This window comes from Ammospiza caudacuta, chromosome 6 (assembly GCF_027887145.1).
Source record: "Ammospiza caudacuta isolate bAmmCau1 chromosome 6, bAmmCau1.pri, whole genome shotgun sequence".
NCBI lineage: Eukaryota > Metazoa > Chordata > Aves > Passeriformes > Passerellidae > Ammospiza > Ammospiza caudacuta.
Window position 1 is genome coordinate 12,121,120 of NC_080598.1, and position 27,249 is coordinate 12,148,368.

General features: G+C 50.0%; 5 protein-coding genes and 1 pseudogene across 5 annotated transcripts; 4 read left to right on the forward strand and 2 right to left on the reverse strand.

Annotated features, from left to right (window-relative positions):
* Positions 1-294: 294 nt before the first annotated feature.
* Positions 295-1,229, reverse strand: LOC131558775 (olfactory receptor 4S2-like; annotated as a pseudogene).
* Positions 1,230-8,211: 6,982 nt separating this feature from the next.
* On the forward strand, positions 8,212-9,168 carry LOC131559437 (proto-oncogene Mas-like). The gene has a single exon (XM_058807790.1). The coding sequence runs from the start codon at positions 8,212-8,214 to the stop codon at positions 9,166-9,168; it is 957 nt and encodes a 318-aa protein (XP_058663773.1).
* A 1,969-nt stretch (positions 9,169-11,137) lies between these two features.
* On the reverse strand, positions 11,138-12,084 carry LOC131558776 (mas-related G-protein coupled receptor member H-like). The gene is given in 2 exon segments (XM_058806796.1): positions 11,138-11,640; positions 11,643-12,084. Coding segments are annotated over 2 exon segments (945 nt in total).
* Positions 12,085-14,083: 1,999 nt separating this feature from the next.
* Positions 14,084-15,070, forward strand: LOC131558777 (mas-related G-protein coupled receptor member H-like). The gene has a single exon (XM_058806797.1). It carries the CDS (start codon positions 14,084-14,086, stop codon positions 15,068-15,070), a length of 987 nt encoding a protein of 328 aa, XP_058662780.1.
* Positions 15,071-17,554: 2,484 nt separating this feature from the next.
* Positions 17,555-18,529, forward strand: LOC131559264 (mas-related G-protein coupled receptor member H-like). The gene has a single exon (XM_058807595.1). It carries the CDS (start codon positions 17,555-17,557, stop codon positions 18,527-18,529), a length of 975 nt encoding a protein of 324 aa, XP_058663578.1.
* Positions 18,530-21,709: 3,180 nt separating this feature from the next.
* LOC131559265 (mas-related G-protein coupled receptor member H-like) lies at positions 21,710-22,583 on the forward strand. The gene is given in 3 exon segments (XM_058807596.1): positions 21,710-22,133; positions 22,136-22,456; positions 22,459-22,583. Coding segments are annotated over 3 exon segments (870 nt in total).
* Positions 22,584-27,249: the final 4,666 nt, after the last annotated feature.

The window sequence follows — 27,249 nt, forward strand, 5'->3', positions numbered from 1 at the left end:
CTCCACCTGGACAATATTTTCAGTATTTTTAACAGTATTTAAGCCCTGATGTTGCAGCTGCTCAGGAGGCCTTGGTGTGGGCCTTTGGTCATTGACAAGGAATAGGAAGGGAATGTCAGAGTTCCCAATGTCTTTTCCATCATAAAAATAACTTCTAGTGCCTTTCTAATTCCAGGAGGATTAGACCAATAGGCAGCTGTTCTTTGAAAGGCCCATTTTGGGGCATTGTCACAGAAGAAATTACAGCAAAACCTGCTTGATTTTCTCCAATTTTTTGGGAACATGATCACAGCTCTACCCCTTCCCATTTCCACTTCCCACTTTCCTCCTGCACAGTTTCCTCATGGCTCCCTTCACCTCCCCATCCCGGAGGGTGTAGATGAGGAGGTTGAACATGGGTGTGATGAGCATTTAGAACCCGGCCACACTCCTGTCCTCAGACAAGCCACCGGATGGGCAGATGTAAACAAACGTGCTGGGCCCAAGTCACAGGATCACCACAGTGATGTTGGACCTGCACGTGGACAGGGCCTTGTGCCATCTTGCCAGTCTTGTGCCACCTCAGGGAAGCCAGGATGCCCATGTAGGACATGACCAGGACGAGGAAGCAGCTCAGGGATATCACCCCGCTGTTGGCCACTGCGGCCAGGCCCTTGGCGTGTGTGTTGGCGTGGGCCAGGGGGAGCAGGGGGTCGACATCACAGAAATAGTGGATGACTTTGTTGGGGCCATATAAAGGGAGCAGGGAAGGGTGGGAAAGGTCTCGAGGGTGGAATGCAGGAAGACCCCCACCCAGAGACCCCCACCATGCAGCCACAGACTGTGGGACGTGAGCGCAGGGTAGCACAGGGGCTGGCAGACGGCCATGCAACGGTTGTAGGCCATGGCTGTCAGGATGAAAACCTCTGTGCAGCCAAACAAAATGAAGCCCCAAAGAGCTGCCCTATGCAACCTGCAAAGGAGATGGTGTTATTTTCCACCAGGAAGCCAGAAATCATTTGGGGAGCTGTGACAGAGGAGTAACAATAACTTACAAAGGAAAGGTGGCAGAGGAAGAAGTACATGGGGGAGTTCAGGCGCCGGCTGCTCGTCACAGTGAGAACTGTGAGATATCCTGCCACTGTGAGTGTGTAGAAAAGCAGGAACACCACAAAATACATTTTTTGCATACCTTGGTTCTCTGAGAGGCCCAGGAGGATGAATTCCTTCATGGTGCTGGAGTTTTCCATGCCAGTCTAGTGGGCAATGTGCAGTGCAGAGCCTGGAAATGTGGAAGGATAAAGACAAAATGATTCATCAGTTTTTTCATTCTTAAAAATTAATTCTTTATCAGAAGTGCATTCTCTCTAAGAAATACATAAGTTTAGAATTAAGTTTATCAAATTCTTTTAAAATTTGTTTTGGTTTTTGTTTGTTTTTTCATTGTTCTTTCCCCTCTACATATTTAATTTGCCGTATATGAGACACAGCCATAGAATCATAGACTCCTGGAATCGTTTGGGTTGGAAGGGACCTTAGAGACCATCTAGTTCCAACCCCACTTCCATGGGCAGGGATGCCACTCACTGGATCCATTTGGGATTGGATCCATCTGATCCAGGCTCCAATTTTATGATTTTAAGATAGAGCAAGATCAGAAAGTCCTGTAGAGGCAAAAAACTGATCAAGCACCCACAGGAAATGCTGAAATGTAGAAAAAACAAAATTTTCAAACTTGAAAAAGTGAAGCCTAAAGAGGAAGTTGGGAAAGTTTCTGACTTCTCCTGTGCTTGCAGTTTTACTTACAGGAGGTAAAACATACTCAAGAAAGGGGATAAAAGGGAGATCTTACCTCTAAAATTAGCTTTTCAGTCACTGACCAGAAGTACATGATATAGTGTAATCAGTTGGGATATGAAATAAATGCAATGTGGATTGTTATAATTAAAAAAAAAATAATAAGGAATTGCACCATCCTCTTATTTGCAAGGGTTTTCACCTAAAATCTCGGGTGGTTAATTGAAGAAGAATTTAATAACCTGATTTGGGACTGCAAAACCAGTTCTGCACATGGTTACAGCCAAAGAGAGCCAGAGATGGTTGACAATTTCAGGGGAAATTTCTTTTTGTATTTTCACCTTTTTCAAGAGGAAGGGCAGGGGGGAAAAAGAGGAAAGGAAATCAGGAAAAGGAAAGAAAAGAGGAAAGGGAAAAGATCCTGGAAAACTTATCTTCTCTGTGCTTGGAGATCTAATTTTTGTGTAAGAGCTGTAAGATTTTATGTCCCCAACATCTCCTTTTCCTGGTAGAGGTTTTAAAGAACATAGAACAGCTTCTAAAAAGCTTCTAACACTTGCTTAGGAGGTGCCTTTTTTAATCCCACCTCATTTAATTCCTTGCTGTCCTTTATCACCAAGTGTATCCTGGCTTTTCCTGCCCATGTTAGAGCTGCTTGGAGGGAGCATGAGCGCTGAAGAGTGCACTCACAGCCCAGCAAGCAGAGATAAAAAAACTGTTTAAGTAACTTTCCTCAAACCTCTCCAAGGAAATCTCCCTCTTCCAGGGCTTAATTCCCTGTTTACACAGACCTACTTCACCCTCTCTAAGGAAATCTCCCAGCTCAAGGGCTCTTGGGGCTGGAGGAGGGAGGTGTGAATGCTCAGGGGTGGGAAGGAGAAGAAATTAATCCCATCCTTCCAGGGGAAGTTTAGATTGGATTTTAGGAAAAATTTCTTCACTCAGAGGGTGGTGCAGCCCTGGCACAGTTTACCAAGAGCAGTGGGGCAGTCACCATCAGTCTGGAGGGATTTAAAACCTGTGGATGTGGCACTTAGGGACACACAGTAGTGGTGGCACTGCTGGGAAGTGCTTGGACTCGATGGCCTTGGAGGGCTTCTCCAACCTTAACAATTCCATGATTTTTGGAAATAACAGCCAGTAGATTAGCTGAATATTAAACTGGGCAAGCATGGGATGTGCCTGGTCAAGTTAACATTCCCAGACTCTGACTTTGTTATTACAGTGACCTGAGGAGGTCGCTTGGGGAGAGAAGGACGAGAATCTTGTTTCTTGATCAGAAGGCTGGATTTATTGATATATGATATATAATACATTATAACTATACTAATAGGAATAAAGAGAGAAGTTGCAGAGGCTGCCAAGCTAAGCTAAGAATAGAAAGAATCTAAAACCAAGAGAAATCTCTGTCCCTGTGTTCCAGAGAGCTTGCCCTGTGATTGGCTCTTAATGGTACACATGGAACACGAACCAATCACAGGTGCATCCTATTGCATTTCACAGCAGCTGATAACAATTGTTTACATTCTCCTCTGGGGCCTCTGCTTCCCAGAAGATGCAGAATCCCAAAGAAAGGATTTCTGTGAAAAAATGTCTGCGACACTGTGTGTTTCCCAAACCTTAGATCCACAGCTTAGGCTTTATGGCACTGTGAGTAATAATAAAATTGTGAGGATTTTTAAATCATTGTGTATCCCAATAAAGCTCCACAAGCCCTCATGAAAAAAATAAATAATCTGAAAGGTTTCTAGTAGTAAGTAGAAGTAGAGAAGAGAGTGGCTTGGGTCACTTCTTGATGACCCTCCAAGTCCCTATTTTCCATGAAAATTCATCACTGGTAGCCCAGGGAGTAAGGCCTTTTCAAGAACTTGCAATGTTTCAGCAAAGGTTAGTAAAGTAGAGTAAGCTAAAAAAAAATCCTTATTTTACAAATTGGGAAACTAAGGGAGGGGAGGAAGTCAGCTCTTGTACATCTGTGGAAGTTAGCTGAGTTGAGCCAGTCCAGGATTTCCTCTGCAAAGAAATGAACCTAGTCACCTAATCAGTAAGAGGAAATGGCTTTAAATGACAGAAGGTGGATTTAGATAGGATATTGGGAATAAATTCTTCCCTGCGAGGGTGCTGAGGCCCTGGCACAGGTTGCCCAGAGAAGCTGTGGCTGCCCCATCCCTGGAAGTGTTCCAGGACATTTTGGAGCACTCTGGGATAGTGGAAGGTGTCCCTGCCCATGGCTGGGGATGGAACTGGATGACCTTTAAGTCCCTTCCAACTCAAACCATACCAGAATTTGATGAATTTGTGAATTACTGCAATTCCAGCTCATCACTGCTCTGAAGTATACTGTGTATTTTCAGCTTGAGATTTAGGTGCATCAATAAATAGTTTCATCCACTGCCCATCCCTCTGTTTGTTTTGCTGACATTTACTGAAATTCAGAATGGTTCAATAACAACAAAGGCATTTTGAATGTCTCCCAACATGGAATGCCAGCAATCCATGCAGAGAAAATGGAAAACCTCAAATTAATGAGGAGATTAAATCCTGCTCTGGATAAAAATAGTCTTTTAATTTAGATATCATTTTGTGCCATAGCCTGGAGTCCTGGCCAGGTTAATGAGGGTTGCCAGTAACCACTATAGGAAATAGGATTGGGTAAGAAAGTAAAAACAGTCTTACAGTCTTTGGGAAAGGAAGAGGAAGAACAGATGACAACAGAAGCTGAAGATGTACAAATGCATTTCTGACCTGCTAAGCAAATTTGGGCTGGATCTGCCCATTCCTGTGCCCACTGACACACATGGCAGCGATTTGGGTGGTGTCCCACTCCTGTCCCTTTACTTCCCTGGCCCAAGGGACTAAGGGACAAAATAGTTCCCTGTAAGGATGTCAGGAAAGGAGAAAGGTGTTTTCTCTGTTTCCACACCCTTTGAATTGGGGTGGCTCATGAACATGGAGTGTGCATGGACAGGACTGGGATGTTGTGGGTGGGTGGTGGTGGGTTCTGTCTGCTTAGGAGCCACAAGGTGAGGAAGAACCTGAAGCTCTATTCAGGGGGAAGCTGTGAAACTGGAAGTGAAAGGCATGGGGCTGGAGGGATTTTGTGAAATCTGAAGTGGCTGAGGTGTTGAAGGACTGTGCTGAAAGCCTGTGGGGTGTGAAGATGCACTGAAAGAGCTCCTGACCCCAGAGCTCCACGCTGAGGGCAGCACAAGCAGGGTTTGGGCATCTGGAACTGCTGAGGTGGAAAGCTTGGGGGCACGGTTGGATGAAGCAGTAGAGATCCAATAAGGTGCTGAACTGTGCTGGGAGAGGACCCACTGTGGTGGCCGGTGTGTGACAACTGGGCAGGGACAGGAAGGAATGAGAAGTACTGAGGGAGGTTGTGAAACCTCCACCAAAGATGTTATGGGAGAAAACTTGAAATTTCTCTACCTGAGCAGCACTAAAATCTCATCTTCAGGGGCTGTGAAACCAGGGCATCTCAGGGCCTTAAGTACAGTGCAAAGTCTGTATGGACAGTTCTTGCAAGAATGGCTGAAGAAGGGAGAAGTAGTAAAAAAATGATGTTTCCATGACACTGCAAAGAGGGGAGGGGGAAGTGGTTCAAATCTGAGTGATCATACCCGCACAGGGGAGGTATTTCCCCCATGAGTGATTGGCTGCCTGGAGGGTCACGCTGAAAACACCATGGCTTTTTAAACAGTGCTGCCCAGCCCAGCACTGCAGGATGACACAAAGACTTGAGCTGCACCCTATGTCACACCATCCAGGGGACAACATTGCTGGGCACAGGCGCTGAAATTCCCAGGAACGCAAAAAAGGTGAGAAATTCTGATGTGGGTCTTTGACGTTGCACTCTGATGGGTTGTCAGGCTTTGGGGAAGGGAGGAGAAACAAAAACAATGGAGGAAAAAAGATCAAAAATTTACTTCCTTTGCTGGACAGAAATTTGCTGTAGGTCAGGAATTGATGATAATAATTTTCAATATAAGGAGAGCTTCATTCCAGGGACTCTTGTGCCTGTACAAGTGCTCTTGAACTGCTCTAAATGCACCTCTGTAATATAAAAAGTCATTACTCAGAGACCTGGCATTACAACAGCAGAACTTTCTGTCCACTGTCTGAGACACCTTTGTGGGATCAGGGTTGTTCTGCCTCAGGAACTACAGGCAGGATTTGGAGGCAAATCACATGGAGGATGTTTTATCTCAAGGGAGGAAAAGATCACCTGGACTCAGGCTGCTGATGTTTGAGGACAGTTTTCACTTATTAGTTACATAAGCAAGTGGGATCATGTCCTGAATGTGTCTTAGAAACAGGAATTCAGTCTTTCCAAGGGACTATGATAAATAAATGAGAACCATGAGTGACTTTTGCAGTGTTCTTCTCCACAGTCTACAGAAGTAAGATAAGGATCTCATCACTTCTATTGCAGCAGAAGGCAAAACTGTCGATGGTTTCTCATTTACCCATTGCAGCCATTTCTGTTCCTGGCACATACAGCACCTTCTTTATGCACATACAGCACCTTCCAGTGCCTAAAGGTGCTCCAAGACAGCTGGAGAGGGACTTTGGAGAAGGGCCTGGAGTGACAGGAATTATTTTGAACTGGAAGATGGTGGATTTGAATTAGGTCTTGGGAGGAAATTCTTCCCTGTGAGGGTGATGAGGCACAGGTTGCCTAGAGGAGCTGTGGCTGCCTTATTCCTGAAAGTGTCCAAGGCCAGGTTGGCAGGGATTTGGAGCAACCTGGTCTGTGGAAGGTATCCCTGGCTGTGGCAGGAGGTTGGAACAAGATGAGCTTCAAGATCCCTCCCAACCCAAACCATTCCATGATTCCATGACATGATCAATGGCACAAAGCCATTTAACATTGGGAATTATCACCTATCATCCCTTTAATCCCCAGTGGGGAGAGATGCACCTGTGGAGGTGTCAGTGGGCTGAGACAGAACTTAGGTGACACTTAAATGTTCACACTCTCTTCAGATCAAGTGGAAATTTGGTTGCACAGAAGCCAGGAAACCACTTAACCACCGGGCCTTCCTCTGTTCTCGCAGCAGAAAAGCTGAACAGAACTCGAGGCTGTTTCTGCTAATTTCTGCAAAAACGTGATCATTTATGGCCACTCCTGGAGCAGGCTGTGAGGGAGGAACAGCCACAGGGCTGCTCTCCACAGTGTTCATGCTAGAAGTGCTCAAGGTGCTATAAGAGCTGAGGATGGGAACATCCAGCTCTGCAGTGCCAGAAGTTCCCTGGTTTCAATCAAGGAAATCATAGAATCCTCAAATAATTTGGGCTGAAAGGGACCTTAAAGCCCATCCAGTCCCACCCCCTGCCATGGGCAGGGACACCTTCCACTAGCCCAGGTTGCTCCAAGCCCCATCCAACTTGGCCTTGAAATTCCCGGCACCACACACTTCATTTCCCTCTGTCCATGAGGTCAGTGTGCCTGGGGTGCTGGGATGGAACAGCAGCGATTCAGTCCGTCACGTTCTGGGTGCTTTTGGAAGTCTGTCTCCATGTGTGCTGCTGTACCACAAAGAAAAAACAGAGGATTCATGCTGGCTACGTGGTTCAGTGATTCACATCTTCCCAGAAAACCCCATTTTTTGTTCCTATCCTCTTTTTAACTTCTCTGCCTTCCATGTCCAAAATAACAGCTGGTTAGGAGACAGCAGAAGAGCCAGTGTATTTGTTCTCATCAGACCATAAAAAAGGTGTTAAACCCATTTTTTTCACCCCCAAGATTTTCAATCAGATCTTAGTACCACAGGGAAGGAAATAATAACTTAAATCATGGAGTGGTGTGGAAAAGTTATCAGAGCCACGGCTCCCATGTCCTGTGAGGACAAGATAATCTGTGGTTTCTTACATGTGGTTCTTGCAGTTTCTGAGGGAGAAGCTGAGGGCTCTGCCAAACCAAAATGTTTATTTGTTACTGTACATGGGACCAAGGAGAACCACATCAAATGGCACCATATTAAAACAGAAATCACTCATTAATATAAAAAACTACCAATTGTTCTCATGGAATCACAGAATTCCTGAGTGGTTTGGGCTGGAAGGGACCTTAAAGATCATCCAGTTCCAATCCCCTGCAATGGGCAGAGACGCCTTCCAATATCCCAGTTTGCTCCAGCCTACCTCCACAGATGGGGCAGGCACAGTTTCTCTAGGTAACCTGTGCCAGAGCTTCACCACCCTCACAAGGAAGAATTTATTCCCAGTCTCCCATCTAAACCCACACTCTGTCAGTGTGAAGCCTTCCTGTTACTCCAGGCTCTTGGTCCCTTCCAAACCAATTTATTTTGAAGTTCCATGAGATCAAGTTCTAGCTACAAAGCCTTGGAACAAACCAAGGAACCCCTCTAGAAAAGTCACCCTGGAGTTACCACCTCTCCCCTCTCTGCTCCCAGGTCCGAATCACCCATCATGAGACCCTCAACCACACCAATGGTCCTTCCAACCACAGCCATCCATGCTCCTGGGACCAACTACAGCGGGGCTGTGGGACAACCCCAGCCATCCTACACTGTCCTCAAGTTCATGGAGAGCTTCTGCCTGCTGAGTGCTGCCTGTGGGATGGTGGGGAACGGCCTGGTCCTGTGGTACCTGGGCTTCCGCATCCGCAGGAACCATTTCACCGTCTACATCCTGAACCTGGCAGCCGCTGACTTCGGGTACCTGCTGTGCATCGCCGTGGAGACCGTGCAGTACCTGATGCAGTTCAACGTGGGGATGCAGTTTGGGATCTTCCTCTTCCTGGATCTCTTCATGTACGGCACGGGCCTGTACCTGCTGACGGCCATCAGCATTGAGCGCTGCCTGTCTGTGCTGTCCCCCATCTGGTGCCGGACACACCGCCCGAAGCACCTGTCTGCCGTGGTGTCCGGCCTGCTCTGGGCCCTGTCCCTGCTCCTGAACACTCTGGGATATGTCCTGTGCACCGTTCGCCCCTCTCCCAGGGCCTGCCAGCGCCTGCTCATCGCCATCGGAGCCTTGGATTTCCTCGTCTGCGCGCCCCTCATGCTGCTCTTCAGCCTCACCCTCTTCCTGCGGGTCAAGTGCAGCTCCCAGCCCTTCCAAACGGGCCGGCTCTTCACTGTCATCATGCTCACCATCCTCTTCTTCCTCATTTTCGCCGTGCCCCTCAGTGTCCTCATCCTCCTGGACTTCCTGGGCCTCAAGTTCCTGTATTCCCCAGAGATTGGCTTTGTGCTGTCCTGCGTCAACAGCACCCTCAACCCCGTCATTTACTTCCTGGTGGGAAGCTACAGGGATCGGAAATTCCGGCTCACCCTCAGGCTGGCATTCCAGAGGGCCTTCCAAGACTCAGCGGATGACAGAGATGAGCGGGAAACGCGGGACACGATAACCATGTCCTCCTAAAATCCTGCCTGGAATGTCTTGGCAGAACTGAAGAACTCTGAGGTACTGGGGAAGGTTCATCTCACCTGACCCTCAGTACCCTCTTTGTAGACATTTTAGGTCATAATTTTAAGTCCTCATTATTTTAAGACCCCCCCTTTGGGTCATTATTTTAAGTGCCCCATATGGCACATAAGCACCTGGAGCACAGAATTTACCTGACCTGTATTTAAGACACATTAAAAGTTCCTGTTTCTTTCTTCCAGTGACTTTTAAATAATATCCATTTGATAAGACTGAAATGTCTTGGTGTCTGAATTTCATCAAAGAAATCCTGCTCAGGATAAATCCTTGTCATTCATAAACTCATAAATTTTGTGTTGCTTTTCACTCAGATCTCTGAAAAGAAGATCAGTACCAACAATCCTCCTGTTGGAAGCAGGCATAAAATTCCTGAAGGAGAATCCATTCATCCCTCTTCACTTAGAATTCCCATCCCATGTCAGAGCACACACACAGCCTTTGGTGGCTCACAGAGCCACTCTGGGTCTCCTAATGTGAGCATTTCAAGGACTGAAAAGATTCACATCCAAGTCCATTTCTTCTCTGAACCAGGGATTTTTCCACACCAGGAAAGGAGAGCAGGAGAGGGCTCCCACTCCTTCCAATTTGCTTTAAAAATTTATTCATTGAGTTTCATCCTCGCTTGTCTTGTATTTCAAAGAAATATGTGAATGGAGATTAGTATTTTATATTATCATATTGTTGCATGTTATTTTAATTTCCTCCAGCCTTTGACAGAGTCTCTATATTTATCTACAGCATGCATTGGGTTGTAATTTCTTCCTTTAAAAGGACACATCAGAATCCATGGCTTTTAAATCTTCTTTACAATTAGAAATAAATCTAAGGATAGTGGGGAAAATACAGGAAACAGAACAAGGTAAATAAATACCATGATTTTCAACAAATTATTTTCTAAACCAAATCCTTTGAGGGGCAAAATGGGATTATTTGTGCTATCAGACTACCTAACATTTATAAGTCAATGTGGGTAATTTTCTTTGAAAAACCTCACAAATTCATGTTCAAAATGTGATCTTTTTGATGTCTCAAATGTTTTTATCATTGGGAAAACAAAATATTTTTGTATTATTAAAAAGACCAGAATTCTCTTTTTTGTTGTTTTTTCCCCCCTAAAGGGATAAAAAGTCTATTTAAAGTTGTTGTTGTTGTTGTTGTTGCTGCTGCTATCTGATTTATTAGCTGATAAAAACACACACAATGTAAACTCAGATAAATATTTTTTTTTAAATTTAAGGCACAGGAAGAACCTTCCACTAAGTGTCTACTGAAAAATGACAGAAAAGCCAAGTTTATTTTATAACAGCTACATCCAGATGGTTTTTGGTATAACACTGCTGTGGTTAGGTGAATAAGTTTTCCTCCAATGATTCCAGAGGGAGCAGGACCAGCCCCTGTGTGACTGACCCAACTATTTATGGGGATTTAGCACACCAGGGATATCCTTCTTTATCTGTCCTCTCCAAGCAAATCCTTTGCCATTCTCAATCTTTATTATTTTACTTTCTACCATGCTTTCTTTTTTTTTTTTTTTTCTGTTTCTCTCCCATTCATTCTCTTGCTTAGTTTCCTTTTTTACTTTGTTGGATTTTTCCCTTTTTTTTCTCTTTCTCCCCTTTTCTCCCTTTCCCCTTTCTCTCTTTTTTCTCTCCCTTTTCCCCAAATTGCAATTTTCACCCATCTCTTAGACCCTTCCATCCCAAATCTCACCAAGCCAACACCCCTTTCTCTGCCCATTTTTGCAGACTTTGCTTCATCAACAGAGTTTATTCCCTATGGATGGGGCAGCGAGGGCAGTTCCATGGAGAATAAACCCAGCTGGGGAACTGGACTGAGCCTGGATACGCTGCTTGGAGTGCCCTTGTCTCCATACTTCTGTCTGAGGTGCCACATGTGCAGAAGTGCCTCACAGAGCTGTCACCTCCACCACAGTGTCCCCAGCCCCGTGGCTCCCCTCGTCACTCCCGCCTTTCTCCTCAAACACCCTCCGCAGAGCCACTCTGACCGAACGCTGGAAGCGGCGCCGCCGGCAGCTCCCCACCAGCACGTAAATCACCGGGTTGAGGGAGCAGTTCAGCAGTGCCAGGAACAAAGAGGGGTCTTCTGGGAATAAATCACCAGAATCTGGGAGATTGATGAAAACCTCCATGCAGAAAGGGATGCCAAAGGCAAAGAACAGCAGGACGTTGAGCACGATGGCCACAAAGAGCTTCCCTGGCTGCCGCCTCCGGGAGCCACAGCGCAGCTTGAGGAACAGGAACAGGTTGGAAACCAACATCATGAGGGAAAAAACCACAGAAATGGCCAGGGCTACACCTGCAATGACGGTCCCAGAGTCCTCAGTGTAGGTGGAGGTGAGGTAGAGGGAGGAAACAAAAGCCCCTGCCAGGGCCCAGAGGGCCCCGCTGACGGGCACAGGACGGAGACGCAACGCTCCACGCTGAGGGCTGCCAGCAGCCCCAGGCTGCTCAGGTCAAACACGTGGCACGGGAACCCAAGGACAAACACAAAGCGCTGATAGTGGTGAATAAAAGGAAACAAAGATGTGCAGAATGCTGCTAAGGTCAGAAAAGCCAACAGAAGCAGGAGAAACAGGAGGAGCAGGGAGAAGTCTGCAACAGCCAGATTTAGGATGTAGACAGTGAAAGGGCTCTGCTGTGTGTGCAAGCCCAGGAACCACAAGACCACCCCATTCCCTGCCAGCCCACAGAGGGAGATCCCCAGGCACACCCCTGCAAAGGCAATCAGGCTGGAGGGAATGCTGGAGCATTCAGATCTGATATATTCCTCCCAGTCCAGAGATCCATAAAGTGTATTGTTCAGGGTGAGATTTGTTGTGCTGTTCTTGTCCATGGTGAACGATCCTGCTCCCAGCAGCTGCCTTCTCCCTTTCCCACCACCTCCTAGGGAGAGATGGGGAACCAGAGGGAAATAAGGGACATTAGCACTCCCAGCATTTTCCAACTGCCCACACAGCCCCAGGCCAGCCCCAGGAAGAACCCCCACCCCTGCAGTGCCCAGGACTGGCTCCCAGCCCTCCAGCCCTGACTCTAGACAGGAATCTCCCACCATGCCATCCCTGAACTCCTACCTCCCGTAGGAACAGCACTGACACAGCAGCACCAGGAGAAAGGATTTGGGATGGCTGCTGGAACCACTGGCTGTGCTTCAGTCTCGTGCCTCGTGCCTGGCTGCAGCCCTTGGCCCAGAGATCATATCCCACGGTCAGAGCTCCCCTCACAATCTCCCCACATCAGTGACAGCTTCCCTCACATGTCCAGGGACACAGATCTTATCAGGAGGAGGTGGCCATGTCACTGCCTTCCGCTCCTCCCCCCAGTTCTTCATGAGCAGCTGCTCATCTGTTATGATCCCATTACTGCAGCACTCAGACTTTTGAATTTTAATCATTTACTGGATCTAAAGCAATGAAAATAAGAGGACAGCACAGATAATATTATGTCCCTTCAGGTGCTGGGAATCCTGGGTCAAAACCCTCCTCTGGTGAGGGCAGATCCTGTCCATGGAAGGGGTACTCCACTATGATCTATTCAGCTGTTACTGGGTTTTCTGAACCCCTCAGAAATTCCAGACTTCATTAGATGCCAACAGAGCCCCTGAGCAGCAGCCATGGGGATGAGCACTGTCCTTGTGTCCACTTGCTGTGGGAAATCACCAGTGCCCAGACCCGGGACTGCACGAGGGCTTTGCCCACAGCCTCTAATCCCATCCTGTCTAATCCCAATCATCAGCCTCATCACCCCTGCGGGGCATGTGTCTCCTCAGAGATTAGGTTTGTGGGGTACATGGTGCTGCCAAAGTGCTCTTATCTCCAAGTGGTTCCTGCCACACAACCTCTGCCTTTCACAGCACGGGAACTGGCATTTATCTTCTGCCCCTCTTTCATGGGTTTTCCATCTCCTTTGGAGTTGTATCCTGTGCTTGCCATCCCAAGAACTGATGGGTGTGTTAATGCACAAGGTCCATGTGCTCTCCAGGGGTCCAGCCTGGAGCTTCAGGGTTTGGAGCTAGAGGAAGACTTGAAACAAGGAGACAACTTAGGCTCAGCATCCATCCATGAGAGGGAGATGGAAGAAGGTGCCACCCCTGCAAGTTTCTCCCAGAAGGAAGTTGGAAGAAGTCTTTGAGCACAATTTACATGTCACGAGAGACAACTGAGCAACTTGTGCTGTGGCATGTCTGCACACCAGTGATTTCTCACCCCTGAAGGTCTCTGGCTCATCTCTCTCACCCCTCTGCCATACTCCATCCCTGGGAAAGATTGATATCCCCTTCTGCATTGACAGATGGATCACCTGGCACACGCAGTGGAAGGCAGAAGCCCCTTGCACGGTGGGATAACATTGGAGGGTGGCAGAGGAAGGGGGTGATGTGGCCACCTCCTCCTGATAAGATCTGTGTCCCTGGACATGTGAGGGAAGCTGTCACTGATGTGGGGAGATTGTGAGGGGAGCTCTGACCGTGGGATATGATCTCTGGGCCAAGGGCTGCAGCCAGGCACGAGGCACGAGACTGAAGCACAGCCAGTGGTTCCAGCAGCCATCCCAAATCCTTTCTCCTGGTGCTGCTGTGTCAGTGCTGTTCCTACGGGAGGTAGGAGTTCAGGGATGGCATGGTGGGAGATTCCTGTCTAGAGTCAGGGCTGGAGGGCTGGGAGCCAGTCCTGGGCACTGCAGGGGTGGGGGTTCTTCCTGGGGCTGGCCTGGGGCTGTGTGGGCAATTGGAAAATGCTGGGAGTGCTGATGTCCCTTATTTCCCTCTGGTTCCCCATCTCTCCCTAGGAGGTGGTGGGAAAGGGAGAAGGCAGCTGCTGGGAGCAGGATCGTTCACCATGGACAAGAACAGCACAACAAATCTCACCCTGAACAATACACTTTATGGATCTCTAGACTGGGAGGAACATATATCTGAATGCTCCAGCATTCCCTCCAGCCTGATTGCCTTTGCAGGGGTGTGCCTGGGGATCTCCCTCTGTGGGCTGGCAGGGAATGGGGTGGTCTTGTGGTTCCTGGGCTTGCACACACAGCAGAGCCCTTTCACTGTCTACATCCTAAATCTGGCTGTTGCAGACTTCTCCCTGCTCCTCCTGTTTCTCCTGCTTCTGTTGGCTTTTCTGACCTTAGCAACATTCTGCACATCTTTGTTTCCTTTTATTCACCACTATCAGCGCTTTGTGTTTGTCCTTGGGTTCCCGTGCCACGTGTTTGACCTGAGCAGCCTGGGGCTGCTGGCAGCCCTCAGCGTGGAGCGTTGCGTCTCCGTCCTGTGCCCCATCTGGTACCGCTGCCACCGCCCCCGGCACCTCTCGGCCCTCATCAGCGGGGCCCTCTGGGCCCTGGCAGGGGCTTTTGTTTCCTCCCTCTACCTCACCTCCACCTACACTGAGGACTCTGGGACCGTCATTGCAGGTGTAGCCCTGGCCATTTCCGTGGTTTTTTCCCTCATGATGTTGGTTTCCAACCTGTTCCTGTTCCTCAAGCTGCGCTGTGGCTCCCGGAGGCGGCAGCCAGGGAAGCTCTTTGTGGCCATCGTGCTCAACGTCCTGCTGTTCTTTGCCTTTGGCATCCCTTTCTGCATGGAGGTTTTCATCAATCTCCCAGATTCCGGTGATTTATTCCCAGAAGACCCCTCTTTGTTCCTGGCACTGCTGAACTGCTCCCTCAACCCGGTGATTTATGTGCTGGTGGGGAGCTGCCGGCGGTGCCACTTCCAGCGTTCGGTCAGAGTGGCTCTGCGGAGGGTGTTTGAGGAGAAAGGCGGGAGTGACGAGGGGAGCCACGGGGCTGGGGACACTGTGATGGAGGTGACAGCTCTGTGAGGCACTTCTGCACATGTGGCACCTCAGAGACAGCCAGAAGTATTGGAGTGCATGGCTCTGAGATCAGTCCTGTCCCTGTATTCCCCATGGAATGACCCTCATTGCCTTGGCCTCAAGGAATAAACTCTGATGTACTGATATTTTTAATTTTGTTGCTACCCCGAAATTATGTTTGGATTATTTCTTTTTGGTTTTTTTCAATGTGGTAACTCCTGCCCCAGATTTTACTGAATAAACAACATCAGGGATTTTGCTGCAGAGCTTGTCCCTGGGAATCAGCATCAGAAACTGACTCATTTCCTTAATTTTTCCCATTCTAAATCCTCTGGATTTTCTGTGAGGAGGGCAGGTACCTGTCTCACACCAGAGCTCTTCTTAAGGTTAGTGCCTACAATGTCTGGAATGAGCCATCTTTTGACAATTCCAAGAGCACTACATTCCTTCTAGGAAAAGCAGTTTGTGTCAGGTTCCTCTTAGCAACACTTATCCTGAAATCTTGTCTGTGAATTGGCTGAAATCGCTACCTCGCGTTGCACAGGTGGATTTTTTGGACTCTGCAGGACAAAACCTATGATTTCTCTTTCAAATCTAATTTTGCAAATTGTGTACCACAATTTCAGTGGTACTTCACCTTCACCATGCAGTTTCCAAGAGGATTCATGCAATAATAAATTCTGTGAATGAGGTGAAACACACAGCAGAGGGATGATTTAGGATTTCAGCAATGTCATCTCTTCTGAGAAGAGGCAAATCCATGCTGCTCTCTTGGCTTTAATCCTTAGAAAGTTGCAGGTTTCATCTGAGTCATCGTCTACACTCCCCTGGCAATCAGATACCAGCCTAGAGTGAATTCCAAGAAATTCCTAAAAAGCTGAGGTGAGATGATTCCTACCCAGGCTGACATGTGCCTCAGGCATCTGGGATGCTCCTCCAGGAAACTGGCATGTGTGGGGGCCCTGGGGTCAGAACTGTCACCTCTCTCTGCTGACACTGCATTTGTGTCCCCAGCTATGAAATCTCACCAGACCAGTCCTATCAAGGGCAAACGCTTCATGATCCAAGAGCTGATGGGGCTCCAGAAGAGGTGGAGAGGGACTTTGGACAAGGGCATGGATGGACAGGACAAGGGGGAATGGCTTCCCAGTGACAGAGGGTGGGGTCAGATTGGATATTGGGAAGAAATCCTCCCCTGTGAGGGTGGTGAGGCCCTGGTACAGGTTGCCCAGAAGGATGGGGTCGGGTAAAAACAAACACAAGAGCTCCCATGTCTGAGGAGGGGGAGGATGAGCCCTAATGAAGGGCTGGAAAGGGGATCACAGCATCCCAAAATCTGGTCCCTAAAACTTTCATTACCTCATCAAGGTGATGGCAGTAATCAGGGTGGGCTCTAAGTGCTGATAACCTGTCTTCAAGCAACTGAGTGCTGTCCATCCATTGGGCTGTGTGAGCCTGCATTGGAATGACAGAAATGGGAGTTCTTGTCTCAGTTGTGGCGCTTCGGGCCCAGGTTTTGGCAAAGATGTCAGAAATCTTTCCAGAATGGGAGCAGTTTCTGAGAAGCAGCCAGGTGCTTCAAGAGCACTGCCAGCACTGCCAGCAGCATTCCAGTGACACCAGCATCACCATCATCCCTCTGCTGCTGGAGGGACAATGACCCCTCAGGGAAGAGAAACAAGGAGTTGTAGAAACCTGCTGAGAGAGGAAAAGCAATCAGAGAATGGGACACTGCAGAGAAGAAATGTTTCTAAACAGAAAAAATGAGGAGCCATTTGCAAAATTCTTCATGTGGACTTCTGAGAAAAGCCAATCCCTTTGAGACAAAGATAAAAAAAAATTCAAGATAAGTAACTCCGAGGGAGTGGAGCTCTGACGTAGCTGAAGTTGCAAAACCACTTCTGCCTGCCCTATGACCCCACCAAGCCTTGGGGAGCAACACCAGGACAGGGCACAGAGAGGAGCCAGCAGGACGGGAATGGGGAGCTCCTGGTGACCTGGGCACTTTCTCCTTCATGTCCCTGACCTGGCAGGAGCCGCTTTAGGACATGGATCCCAAAGGAGCAAGAGGGACCAGGAAGCGCCTCTGATCTGCACAGAGCCCTTTGCCTGCTGCTGCCTCACAGGGAACAGGTCAGTGGAATGTTTGCCTTCCTCCCTACCCCACCTTCCTCTCCTGCAGCAGCTGCTCTGTTCCTGCCACCCTCTACCGGTGACTGCAGGGCCATCCCCAGCTCCCCCCTCCTGTACACTGCACTTCCCTTCCACATTCCCTGCTGAACTGCCCAACCCTCCCTCCTCCCTCTCCCACCCCACAATTTCCCCTGCCCTCCTCCCTTGCACATCTCACTCCTCCCCACTGAACCCTTCCCACTGCAGGGAGCTGCTGAGGAGCCACATGCTCCATCCCTGGATTCTCCAAGCACTGACTGCCCATCCACTCTGACCACAGCCAGGGGCCACATCCCACTGCCTGCCCAGCATCCATCCATGGAGGTGACCACCGTGTCCCCATCTCCTGCCTCACCCACTGAAGGAGATGATCTGTGTGAAACAGATGTCCCCAGCATGGCCATACACAGTGTGACACTGCTCATCTGCCTCTGTGGGCTGGTTGGGAACGGGGCTGTCATCGGCCTCCTCACAATGAAAAGCGGTAATTATCGCATCTTTAACCTGGCTGTTGCTGACTTCCTCTTCCTTCTCTTCACAGTCCCCTCTGCCCTCCTCTTCCTGGTGGAGGATGCCTCCTGCTCCTCTATTGTGCCCCTGCTGTACCAGAATTTCTTTTTCCAGCTTACAGTGGTCTCCTACTACTGGGCGTTATTCCAGCTGATACCCATGAGCAATGTGCAGTATATATACATGTCCTGCAAGCTCTGCTGCCACTGGGACCTTCCCAAGCGCCTGTGGCTGTTGGTGATCAGTGTCCAATACTGGGCTTTCTTTGCTCTCTTCACTGTCATTCTCACTCTGACATTCCTGTGCCCATCACAGGAGCAGAAGCACTGCTGGGCAGCTCTCATCTCCATGTACACCTTCGTCCTGCTCTTCTTTGCTGCACCCCTGCTCATTTCAACCACAAGTGATTTCATTAAGGCCAAGTGTGGCTCCCAGCAGCAGCAGCCCAAGAGGCGCGACATCGTTATCCACCTCACTGCATTGTTAACTGTCATCCTCAGCTTCTGCCATTTCCTGCAGCAGCTCGGGTACATCGTTGTGCCATCCCAATTTTTTTTCCTGCTCGCCAGCATCAACAGCAGCATCAAACCCTTCATCTACTTCTTGGTTGGTAGCTGGAGGACAGACAACTCCATGCAGAACTCCTGGAAGTCCTGCTCCATGGCAAGCTGCTGCAAGCACTGTACAGTGGGGGCCCTCAGGGATTCCCTCCAGAGGGTCTTCGAGAAGCAGAAAGAAAAAACTGACCACAGGGATGATGACACCAGGGATACAGTGATCTGAGCCTTTTGATCCTTTCCACTGCTCTGCTGAAGGACTTTAGCACAGAGGCTGAAGGTTTTCTGGAGTCACCTGATTACTCATTATCCACGAGATCACCCTCCCCATGGTGCGGTATTCCTGCAGGAGAAGGGAGCAGGAGCATTGCCTTGGGTGATTTTTGTGGGATGCTCTGCAGGGAGCACATTGGAGCATGGCTTTCCTCCTCCCTCCTGCATCCACATGGCTCCAGGCAGTGCAGCTGGGCTCAGTGCAGTTCCCCAGCTCTATTCCCCATGGAATCGGCCCCAGGGAATGAACTCCATCTCCTTTGGCTCAGCAGATGACTTTCATGGTGTTTTCAGGGAGCTCTTGCCTGCAAAGAATGGGACACCTTATTCCCTGTGGACACACCCAGCACAGGGTGGCAGTGATTTCCCAAATCCCTGCAGGGCTGGTGCCTCTGGATGGCAGGAGAAGGGTTAGAATCACAGGGAGCATCCTTCCTCTTTTGTCTTATTAAAAAAAATAAAATTAAGCTTTGGAGTTTTTCTAACACGAGTACTGTGTTCACGTTGAGAGTTGTAATGCTGATCTCTGACCATGGTGGGGAGCCGAAGCCCGAAGCGCTGCACAAACTCCGGGAAGGAGGGAGGGAGGAGGAGCTGTGTTAGAAAAGCGGAATGTGTCTGAATGTGGGGGGTGGATTACAAAGAGTCTACAAATCCTGTTACTATTTTGGGCAGTGTGCCTCTGGCCGTGCTTCTGGCTGCCAGTCCCTTGCTGTAGTTTAAAAAACTTCTAAAAAGTTTAAGTGAGGCGTCGTTTCTCACCACAAACAAAAACACGACTTGATTTTTAGGGGAAAATGAAAAGAATCAAGATCATTAACTCAGAGGCTGTGGAACTCCAAGCAAGCCGAAGTTGTAAAAGCACCGTGGCCCAGGCACTGAGACTTACGAAACAGCAGCAGGACAGGGCACAGAGAGGAGCCGGCTGAATGGGGAGCTCCTGGTGAGCTGGGCACTTTCTCCTTCATGTCCCTGACCTGGCAGGAGCTGCTTTAGGACATGGATCCCAAAGGAGCAAGAGGAAGCGCCACTGATCTGCACAGAGCCCTTTGCCTGCTGCTGCCTCACAGGGAACAGGTCAGTGGAATGTTTGCCTTCCTCCCTACCCCACCTTCCTCTCCTGCAGCAGCTGCTCTGTTCCTGACACCCCCTCCGGGTGACTGAAGGGCCCTCCCCAGCTCTCCCAAGCTCTGCCCTGTGCATCCCCTCTATATCTTGACACTGAGATCAGCTGAAATAATTTTTTTAACACACTGGGAAGCATTTGGAAGCAGGAATTCTTTACCTGCACAGGACACACAGAAGGATCTCTTTTTGATCTGTGTGTGCTGACAGGGGTTACAACAGGGGTTTTATTCATCATAAGCGCACAGTCATTAAAGTGTGTTTCTTATCTAATACATAAATATCACTCTCTTAGGGCTCATTTCCATGCATTCACCTCCTTCTTGAAGTCCTCTCCTGGCCCGAGAGGATCCTTCAGAGGGGTCTCTGGTGGTCACATTCACTAAATGCTGAGATATTAAAGGCGACCTTGCCTTGAACTTTTCAATTGGCCGTGTGATCCTGCTTCTTGTTACAGAACTTGCCCCAAAACCACTGCAGGCCTCCAAATCTGTTTCTGCACTGGCTCCAGGCACATTTATCATCCTGTGTGATCCTGAGGAGCACACTGGAGCTGGGCTTTCCTCCTCCCTCCTGGGTTCTAGAACCCTATGGCCAAGAGGAGCAGGGACACTTCCAGGGTCCCTGGTGGAGCAGGGGAAGACTGGGGCTGTCAGGGGAAAAAAAAGTCAGTCTCGGATGTGTTCTGAGGTTTCAGAGCAGTCTGGAGGGGTCAGGAGAGGGTCTGAGGGGGCTGCAGGGGGTCTGGATGCTGGCAAAGCCAGAGGAGAGCAGAGCCTGACAGGCCACGCTCAGAGTGGGGGAGCGGCTCCATCTGGGAAAGCTGTGGGATGTGATAGGATGGGGTGAGGATGGAGAGTGGGGTGGGAATGGGGTGCAGATATTGGGATAGGATAGGATAGGATAGGATAGGATAGGATAGGATAGGATAGGACAGGATAGGATGAGATAGGGTAGGATAGGATAGGATAGGATAGGATAGGATAGGATAGGATAGGATAGGATAGGGTAGGATAGGATAGGATAGGATAGGGAGCAGCTCAGCTCTTCTTCCTTGGGCCCAGGGAAGGCTTTGGCAATGATCCCAGAGCTCCTCCCTAAATATGAGTTACTTCTGACGAGCACCCAGCTGATTTATCAGCACTGCCAGCGCCGCCAACATCCCTCTGCTGCTGGAGGGACAGTGACGCCGCAGGGAAGAGAAACAAGGAATGGTAGAAACCTGTCAGGAGAGGGAAGGCAGTTGCAGAAAGGGACATTCTACAGGACAGGAATGTTTCTCATCAGGAGGAAATGAGGAGACATTTGCAAAATATTTCATTTGGAGAATTTGACAAAAGTCACTTCCTCTGTAGCAAAAAGAACCAAAGATAAGTGTCTCAGAGGAGATGAGGCTCTGAAATAACCAAAGGTGCAATTTCCAACTCCTCTGAGCCTCCACTGAGCCCTGGGGAGCAACACAATGACAGGGCAGAGTGAGGCGCCAGCAGGATGGGAGTGGGGAGATCCTGGTAATCTGGGCACTTTCTCCTTCATGTCCCTGACCTGGCAGGAGCCGCTTTAGGACATGGATCCCAAAGGAGCAAGAGGGACCAGGAAGCGCCGCTGATCTGCACAGAGCCCTTTGCCTGCTGCTGCCCCACAGGGAACAGGTCAGTGGAATGTTTGCCTTCCTCCCTACCCTACCTTCCTCTCCTGCAGCACCTGCTCTGTTCCTGACACCCTTTCCCGGTGACCGCAGGGCCCTCCCCAACTTCCCCCTCCTCTGCCCTGTGCTTTAGTTACGCATGCCCTGCTGAACTGACCAACTTACTGCCTCCCTCTCCCAATCCACCATTCCCACTGCCCTCCTCCCCTGCACATCTCACTCCTCCCCACTGAATCCTTCCCACTGCAGGGAGCTGCTGAGGAGCCACATGGTCCTTCCCTGCATTCTCCAAGCACTGACTGCCCATCCACTCTGACCACAGCCAGGGGCCACATCCCACTGCCTGCCCAGCGTCCATCCATGGAGGTGACCACCGTGTCCCCATCTCCTGCCTCGCCCACTGAAGGAGATGATCTGTGTGAAACAGATGTCACCACTGTGGCCACCCACAGTGTGACACTGCTCATCTGCCTCTGTGGGCTGGCTGGGAACGGGGCTGTCATCGGCCTGCTCAACCTGAAAGGTGATAACTTTTTCATCTGTGGCATGGCTGTCACCGACTTTCCCTTCCTTCTCCTCACAGTCCCCTCTGCCCTCATCCTCCTGGCAGAGGACGTGTTCTGCTCTCTTATCCTGCCCCTGCTGTACCTGCGTTTCCTTTTCCGGCTCTCTTTGTCCTCCTGCTACTGGGCGCTGCTCTGGCTGATGACTTTCGGCCTTGCAATGTATATCAAAAAGCTCTTGAAGTGCTGCTGCCGCCGTGACATTCCTGATCATCTGCTTTGGTGGTGATGATTGTCCAGTTTTGGGCTTTCTCTGCTCTCTTCACTGAGATTCCCACACTGACATCCCAGTGCCAATCAAATGACCTGGAGCACTGCCAGGCAGCCCTCATCACCATGTGGGCCATCATCCTACTCCTCCTTGTCACACCCATAACTGTGCTGGTCATTTCCAGCACAATTAAGTCAATTAAGGCCAAGTGGGGCCCACAGCAGCAGCAACCTGAGGGGCTCGACATCGTTATCATCTCCATTGGTCTCTTCACTCTCCTTTCCATCCTCTGGAATTTCCTGCAGCAGTTCGGTTACATTGTTGTGCCCTCCCATTTTTTTTCCTGCTCACCTGCATCAACAGCAGCATCAAACCCTTCATCTACTTCTTGGCAGGGATGTGCTGGAGGCTCTGTTCTGTGGAGTCCCTCCGGCTCTCCCTCCAGAGGGTCTTTGACTAGCCAGAAGAAAACACTGCCCACAGAAATGATCCCACCATGGACAAATGGGTCTGAGTCTAGTGATTCCTCCTACTGCACTGCTGAAGGACCCCAGGACAGTGGCTGAGGGATTCCTTGAGTCTCCTGATCAATAAATACCCACAGGATCACCCTCCCTGTGCTGCTGCATCCCCAGCCCCTTTCCAGGCCGCTCTGGGCTCTGATCCGTGCTTGGGAGGCCTCAGCCTTGAGGAGCAGCCCCTGGGCTCAGCTCCTGTGGCGCTGATCAGAAACACCCTCTGCTCCCAGCAACTGCTGCTGTCCAACCACCTCCTGGGCTTTCATCAACAGCCTTGGAAATTCTTGTACTGCCCTGGATGCCACAGCATCCCTGCTCTGCCACTGTCCCAGGAAGCTGCCGGCCCCAAGTGTGGCCAGGCTGAGCCATTGCTGTGAGTGCCGCCCATGCCTTGGGGCCCTGTGAGCAGCGGCCCCAAAGGAGAGCCTTGGAGCTCTGCTGGGCCCAGCAGCGCTGAGCAGAAGCTCCCTGGCACTGGGGCCTCTCCCAGCTGGGATCTCTCCCGGCTGCTGCCCTGGGCTGATCCCCGAACGCCGACGGCTCCTGGGCCCATCCCCGCAGGGCTCCAGGCCCAGCCCTTGGCCCAGGGAGGAGATGCAAAGGGATCCGCAGGGAGCATTTCACTGCCTGCCAGGGCAATTGCTCAAAGGCACCTTGCACTCACTCTGCCTGCCTGGCTGGCTGTGTGCACACAGCTGCATCTGCATCTGCTCTAGCAAATGTGGCAGAAATGCTGCTCTCTCAGCTGTGTTAGTACCTGAGACATCAGAGCGAGTCGGGCCTCCAAGGATCTATCAGGAATAAATAGGATTAAATGCTGCTGATATTCCTCTGCTGAATTGCTAAGCTTAAGGTGTAAGTGAAATACTCTTCAGTTTGAGTGTTGTAAAGCTTTTAAGCCATTTTCCTTTTAATCCTTACCCACGCTGTCCTTTTGTCATGCGCCCTTGAACACACACAAACACACAAATAGGGATAGCATATTGGTTTGCTTAATACTAAACCTGGTTTTTACTGATTTCCTTGCTGGTGGTTTTGTGCATTCAGAAATTCTCCCTCTGCCCTGGCTTTGGCCTCTCCCTCAGCAGGCTCAGATGGTGCAGCTCCAAGGGGAGGAGCAGTCCGTGCTCCTCAGCACAGCCACCCCCTTCCAGGAGCAGGGTGACATCTGTGTTTGTCACCATTGTCTCCACGGGGCATCAACCCCGTCCCTGTGGCTTCTCTGAGGTCTCTGAGCTGGGGCTGTTCAGCCTGGAGAAGGGAAGGCTTCGGGGAGACCTTAGAGCCCCTTCCAGGGCCTAAAGTGGCTCCAAGAACTGGAGAGGTGCGTTGGACAAAGGCCTGAAGTGACAGGACAAGGGGGAATGGCTTCCCACTGCCAGAGAACAGGGTTAGGGGGAATATTGGGAAGAAATTCTTCCCTGTCAGGGTGGAGAGGCCCTGGCATAGGTTCCTAGAGATACTCTGGCCTCCCCATCCCTGGAAGTGTTCCAGCCCAGGCTGGATGGGGTTTGAAGCAGCCCGGTCTAGTGGAAGGTGTCCCTGCTTGCAAAGGGTGAGATCAGGAAAATCAACCACAAGTATTCCCAAGGCTGAGGAGGAGGAGGATGAGCTCTCGTGAAGGGCTGGAAGGGGCACCCCAGCACCCCAACATCTGGTCTACAATGCCTTTTACTGCACCATCAGGGGTACTGTGAGTTGGAAATGTGGGCTCTGATGCTGATAACCTGCTGCAAGCCTGTCATGGTTTGGCACTGGCCAAATGCCAGGCACCCACAAAAGCCATTCACTCACTTTCTCCTGCTCTCATCTGGGCAGAGGAGAGGGAAACAAAAATTAACACAGGGCTCATGAGTTCACATGAGGACTGGGAGAAAAAAATAGTCTACGCAAAAAAAAAGTTCAAATTTTCTGGTATCCAGTAAATTATTTATTAACAGATTCAGAAGACGATAATGAAAAATAAAATAAAACTTTAAATCACCTTTCTTTCCCTAGCCCCTCCGTCTTTCCCATTCATAGTGCAGGGAGACAGGGCATGGACGTCCTTCACCAGCATTGAAGCACTGCCAATAAAACACTGTTTACCTGGAAACGACCCCTGTTATCCATTAAACAAAAAGAGACAGCATATCCAGGTAATAATTAAAACACAGATATCAAAATATAATATATTTGGAGGACTTATCTGTAAAAAATCTTGGACATTATGGTGTATAAAAATGCCTGATAATTGTTGGTACTTTCAAACTGTGTATGGCAAATATATGTTCACAATTTCAACTCAAAATTATTACTTGTCTAATACACTTTTGATTTTGCACTTAAACTTCTTGGTGCCAGAGGGGACACAGCCGTGGTTTGTGCTCCCTGGAGCAACCCTGATCCCCAGTGCCCAGAGCTGGGCTGGCACAGACAGGATGGCCCAGGGGCTCAGCATTCCCCACCCCGAGTGCTCTGTGAGTGTCACAGCAGAGATCTCCCCCGAGATCGTTAATTTTTAATTTTGTGAGCCAGGTGCAAAGGTGTCTCTGCCTTCAGAAATTCTTCCTCTCCACTGCCTTCAGCTGCTCCCTCAGCAGGCTCAGGTGGTGCAGCAGCAAGGAGAGGAGGAGGCCGTGATCCTCAGCGCAGCCACCCCCTTCCAGGAGCAGGGTGACACCTGTGTTTGTCACCAAGGGGTTGAATGGGGAATCACCCCCCTCCCTGGGGCTTCCCTGAGGCCACCAGCCCCACCACACCCCACACCTTCTCTCCAGCCCCACCACACCCCACACCTTCTCTACAGCCCCACCACATCCCACACCTTCTCTCCAGCCCCACCACACCCCACACCTTCTCTCCAGCCCCACCACACCCCACACCTTCCCACCACATCTTCCCAGCAGCTCCATCATGTCCCACCCCTCCCACACCACCCTCCTATCCCACTCCCCATGCAGCCCACCCACCTCCCGTCCTTCCCATCCCTCCCAGCCCCGGGCCTCAGGCTCCACTCCCTCCCCACGGGCTGCTCACCCCAGCCTGCCCCTAAGGCTTTGGGGCCGTCTTTCTCTTGGAGATGCCCCTCCCCAGCTCCATCCCTGCTCTCCAGCCCCCCAGCCTCCTTTGGACACAAACAAGAGGCACTACAGGAATGGCTCCACTGCTGTTCATTGCGCTGCAGAAGCGTGGAATTGCCAGGAGGAGCAGAAACACTGCTGGGGCTCCTGAGTGGGGCAGGAGAGGAGCGGGGCTGTCTGGAGGGGAAGGCAGCCTGGGGGGAATTTCTAGAGGATGTCAGAGGGGGCATGATGCCTTAGGAGTTTAGCCTTTCTATTTTTCATATCCTGTACTGCATTCGTGCATAACTCTAAACTCCATGTAAAAGTGTTAGTTATCCGTCTGCACATTTTGGTCAGACAAAACAATCCCTCTGGGCCGGAAATTCAATGACACTGCCATCACCATGGAAAAGTATAGACAAAAATGAATTGGGGGAGGGCAAAGTGGGGCTAAATGACTTCATTACCTGAAGCTGTAATTGGAGGATTAACCCCTGATCTGTAAATGGACCAAACTTATATCCGTCTGAAAAACTCATGGCCATTGTCCATTTTGGGTGCAGCCCCTCTCGGAGGCTTGGAGAGCCCAAGGTGAACCTTTTGAAGGCCTTTCATCAATGCCTCCTTTTATTCTCTTCACCTGCTCTGGCCTCTGTTCCAGGGAGCCAGCCCAAGGCATCAGGCAGACAGGGGCTGGAGGGGGCAGGAGGGCTCTGGGTGCCACCAATGCCAAATCTCCCACTGGACAGGAGCAGAGCCCAACAGGCCACACCTGCAGCCAGGGAGAGGCCAGGGACTGGGAACCCATCAGGATAGCATGGCATGGCATGGAAATGGATGGGATGGCATGGCATGGGGAAATGGGTGAAGATGGGAACTGGGAGTGATACTAAATTCAGCTGGAATAAACTTTCAAAAACAATGGGAAACATTAGGAACAAGGAATTTTTTACCTCCAACGGACACATAAATGGATCTCTCCATATTTCTCCTTGGAGTGAGATTTTACAACACGGGTTTTATCCATCATAAGCACACAGAGTTATTAACGTTTGTTCCTTATCTAATACATAAACATCACTTTCCTAGGACCCATTCCCAGGCATCCACCTCCTTCTTGAAGTCCTTTTCTGATCCTGGAGGATCATTGAGAGGGGTCTCTGGTGGTCTTATTCACTGAGTGCGCTAATATTAAAGGTCACCTTTTCTCTAACTTTTCCTTTGGCCATGTGCTCTTGCTTCTTGTTACAGAACTTGCCCCAAAACCACTGCAGGCCTCCAATTCCGTTTCTGCACTGGCTCTAGCCACGAGTATCATCCTTTGTTCTCTTGAGAAGCACATTGGAGCTGGGCTTTCCTCCTCCCTCCTGGGCCCTCGAACCCTATGGCCAAGAGGAGCAGGGACACCGCCGGGGGTCCCTGGTGGATCAGGGGAGGATCGGGGCTGTTGGGGTTCTCGGGCTGGCTGGCTGTTCTCTGCCCCGAAATGCATGGGATGGTTCTGCAGCAGCCCGCACTCTGAAGAATGAGTCTGGACTCTTCACTTTTCAGTCTTCAGGTTGTT

What these genes read in the sequence shown, in the direction of transcription:
- LOC131559264 (XM_058807595.1), top strand. Translation starts at nt 17,555, where the DNA reads ATGGAGGTGACCACCGTGTCCCCATCTCCTGCCTCACCCACTGAAGGA.
- LOC131558777 (XM_058806797.1), top strand. Translation starts at nt 14,084, where the DNA reads ATGGACAAGAACAGCACAACAAATCTCACCCTGAACAATACACTTTAT.
- LOC131559437 (XM_058807790.1), top strand. Translation starts at nt 8,212, where the DNA reads ATGAGACCCTCAACCACACCAATGGTCCTTCCAACCACAGCCATCCAT.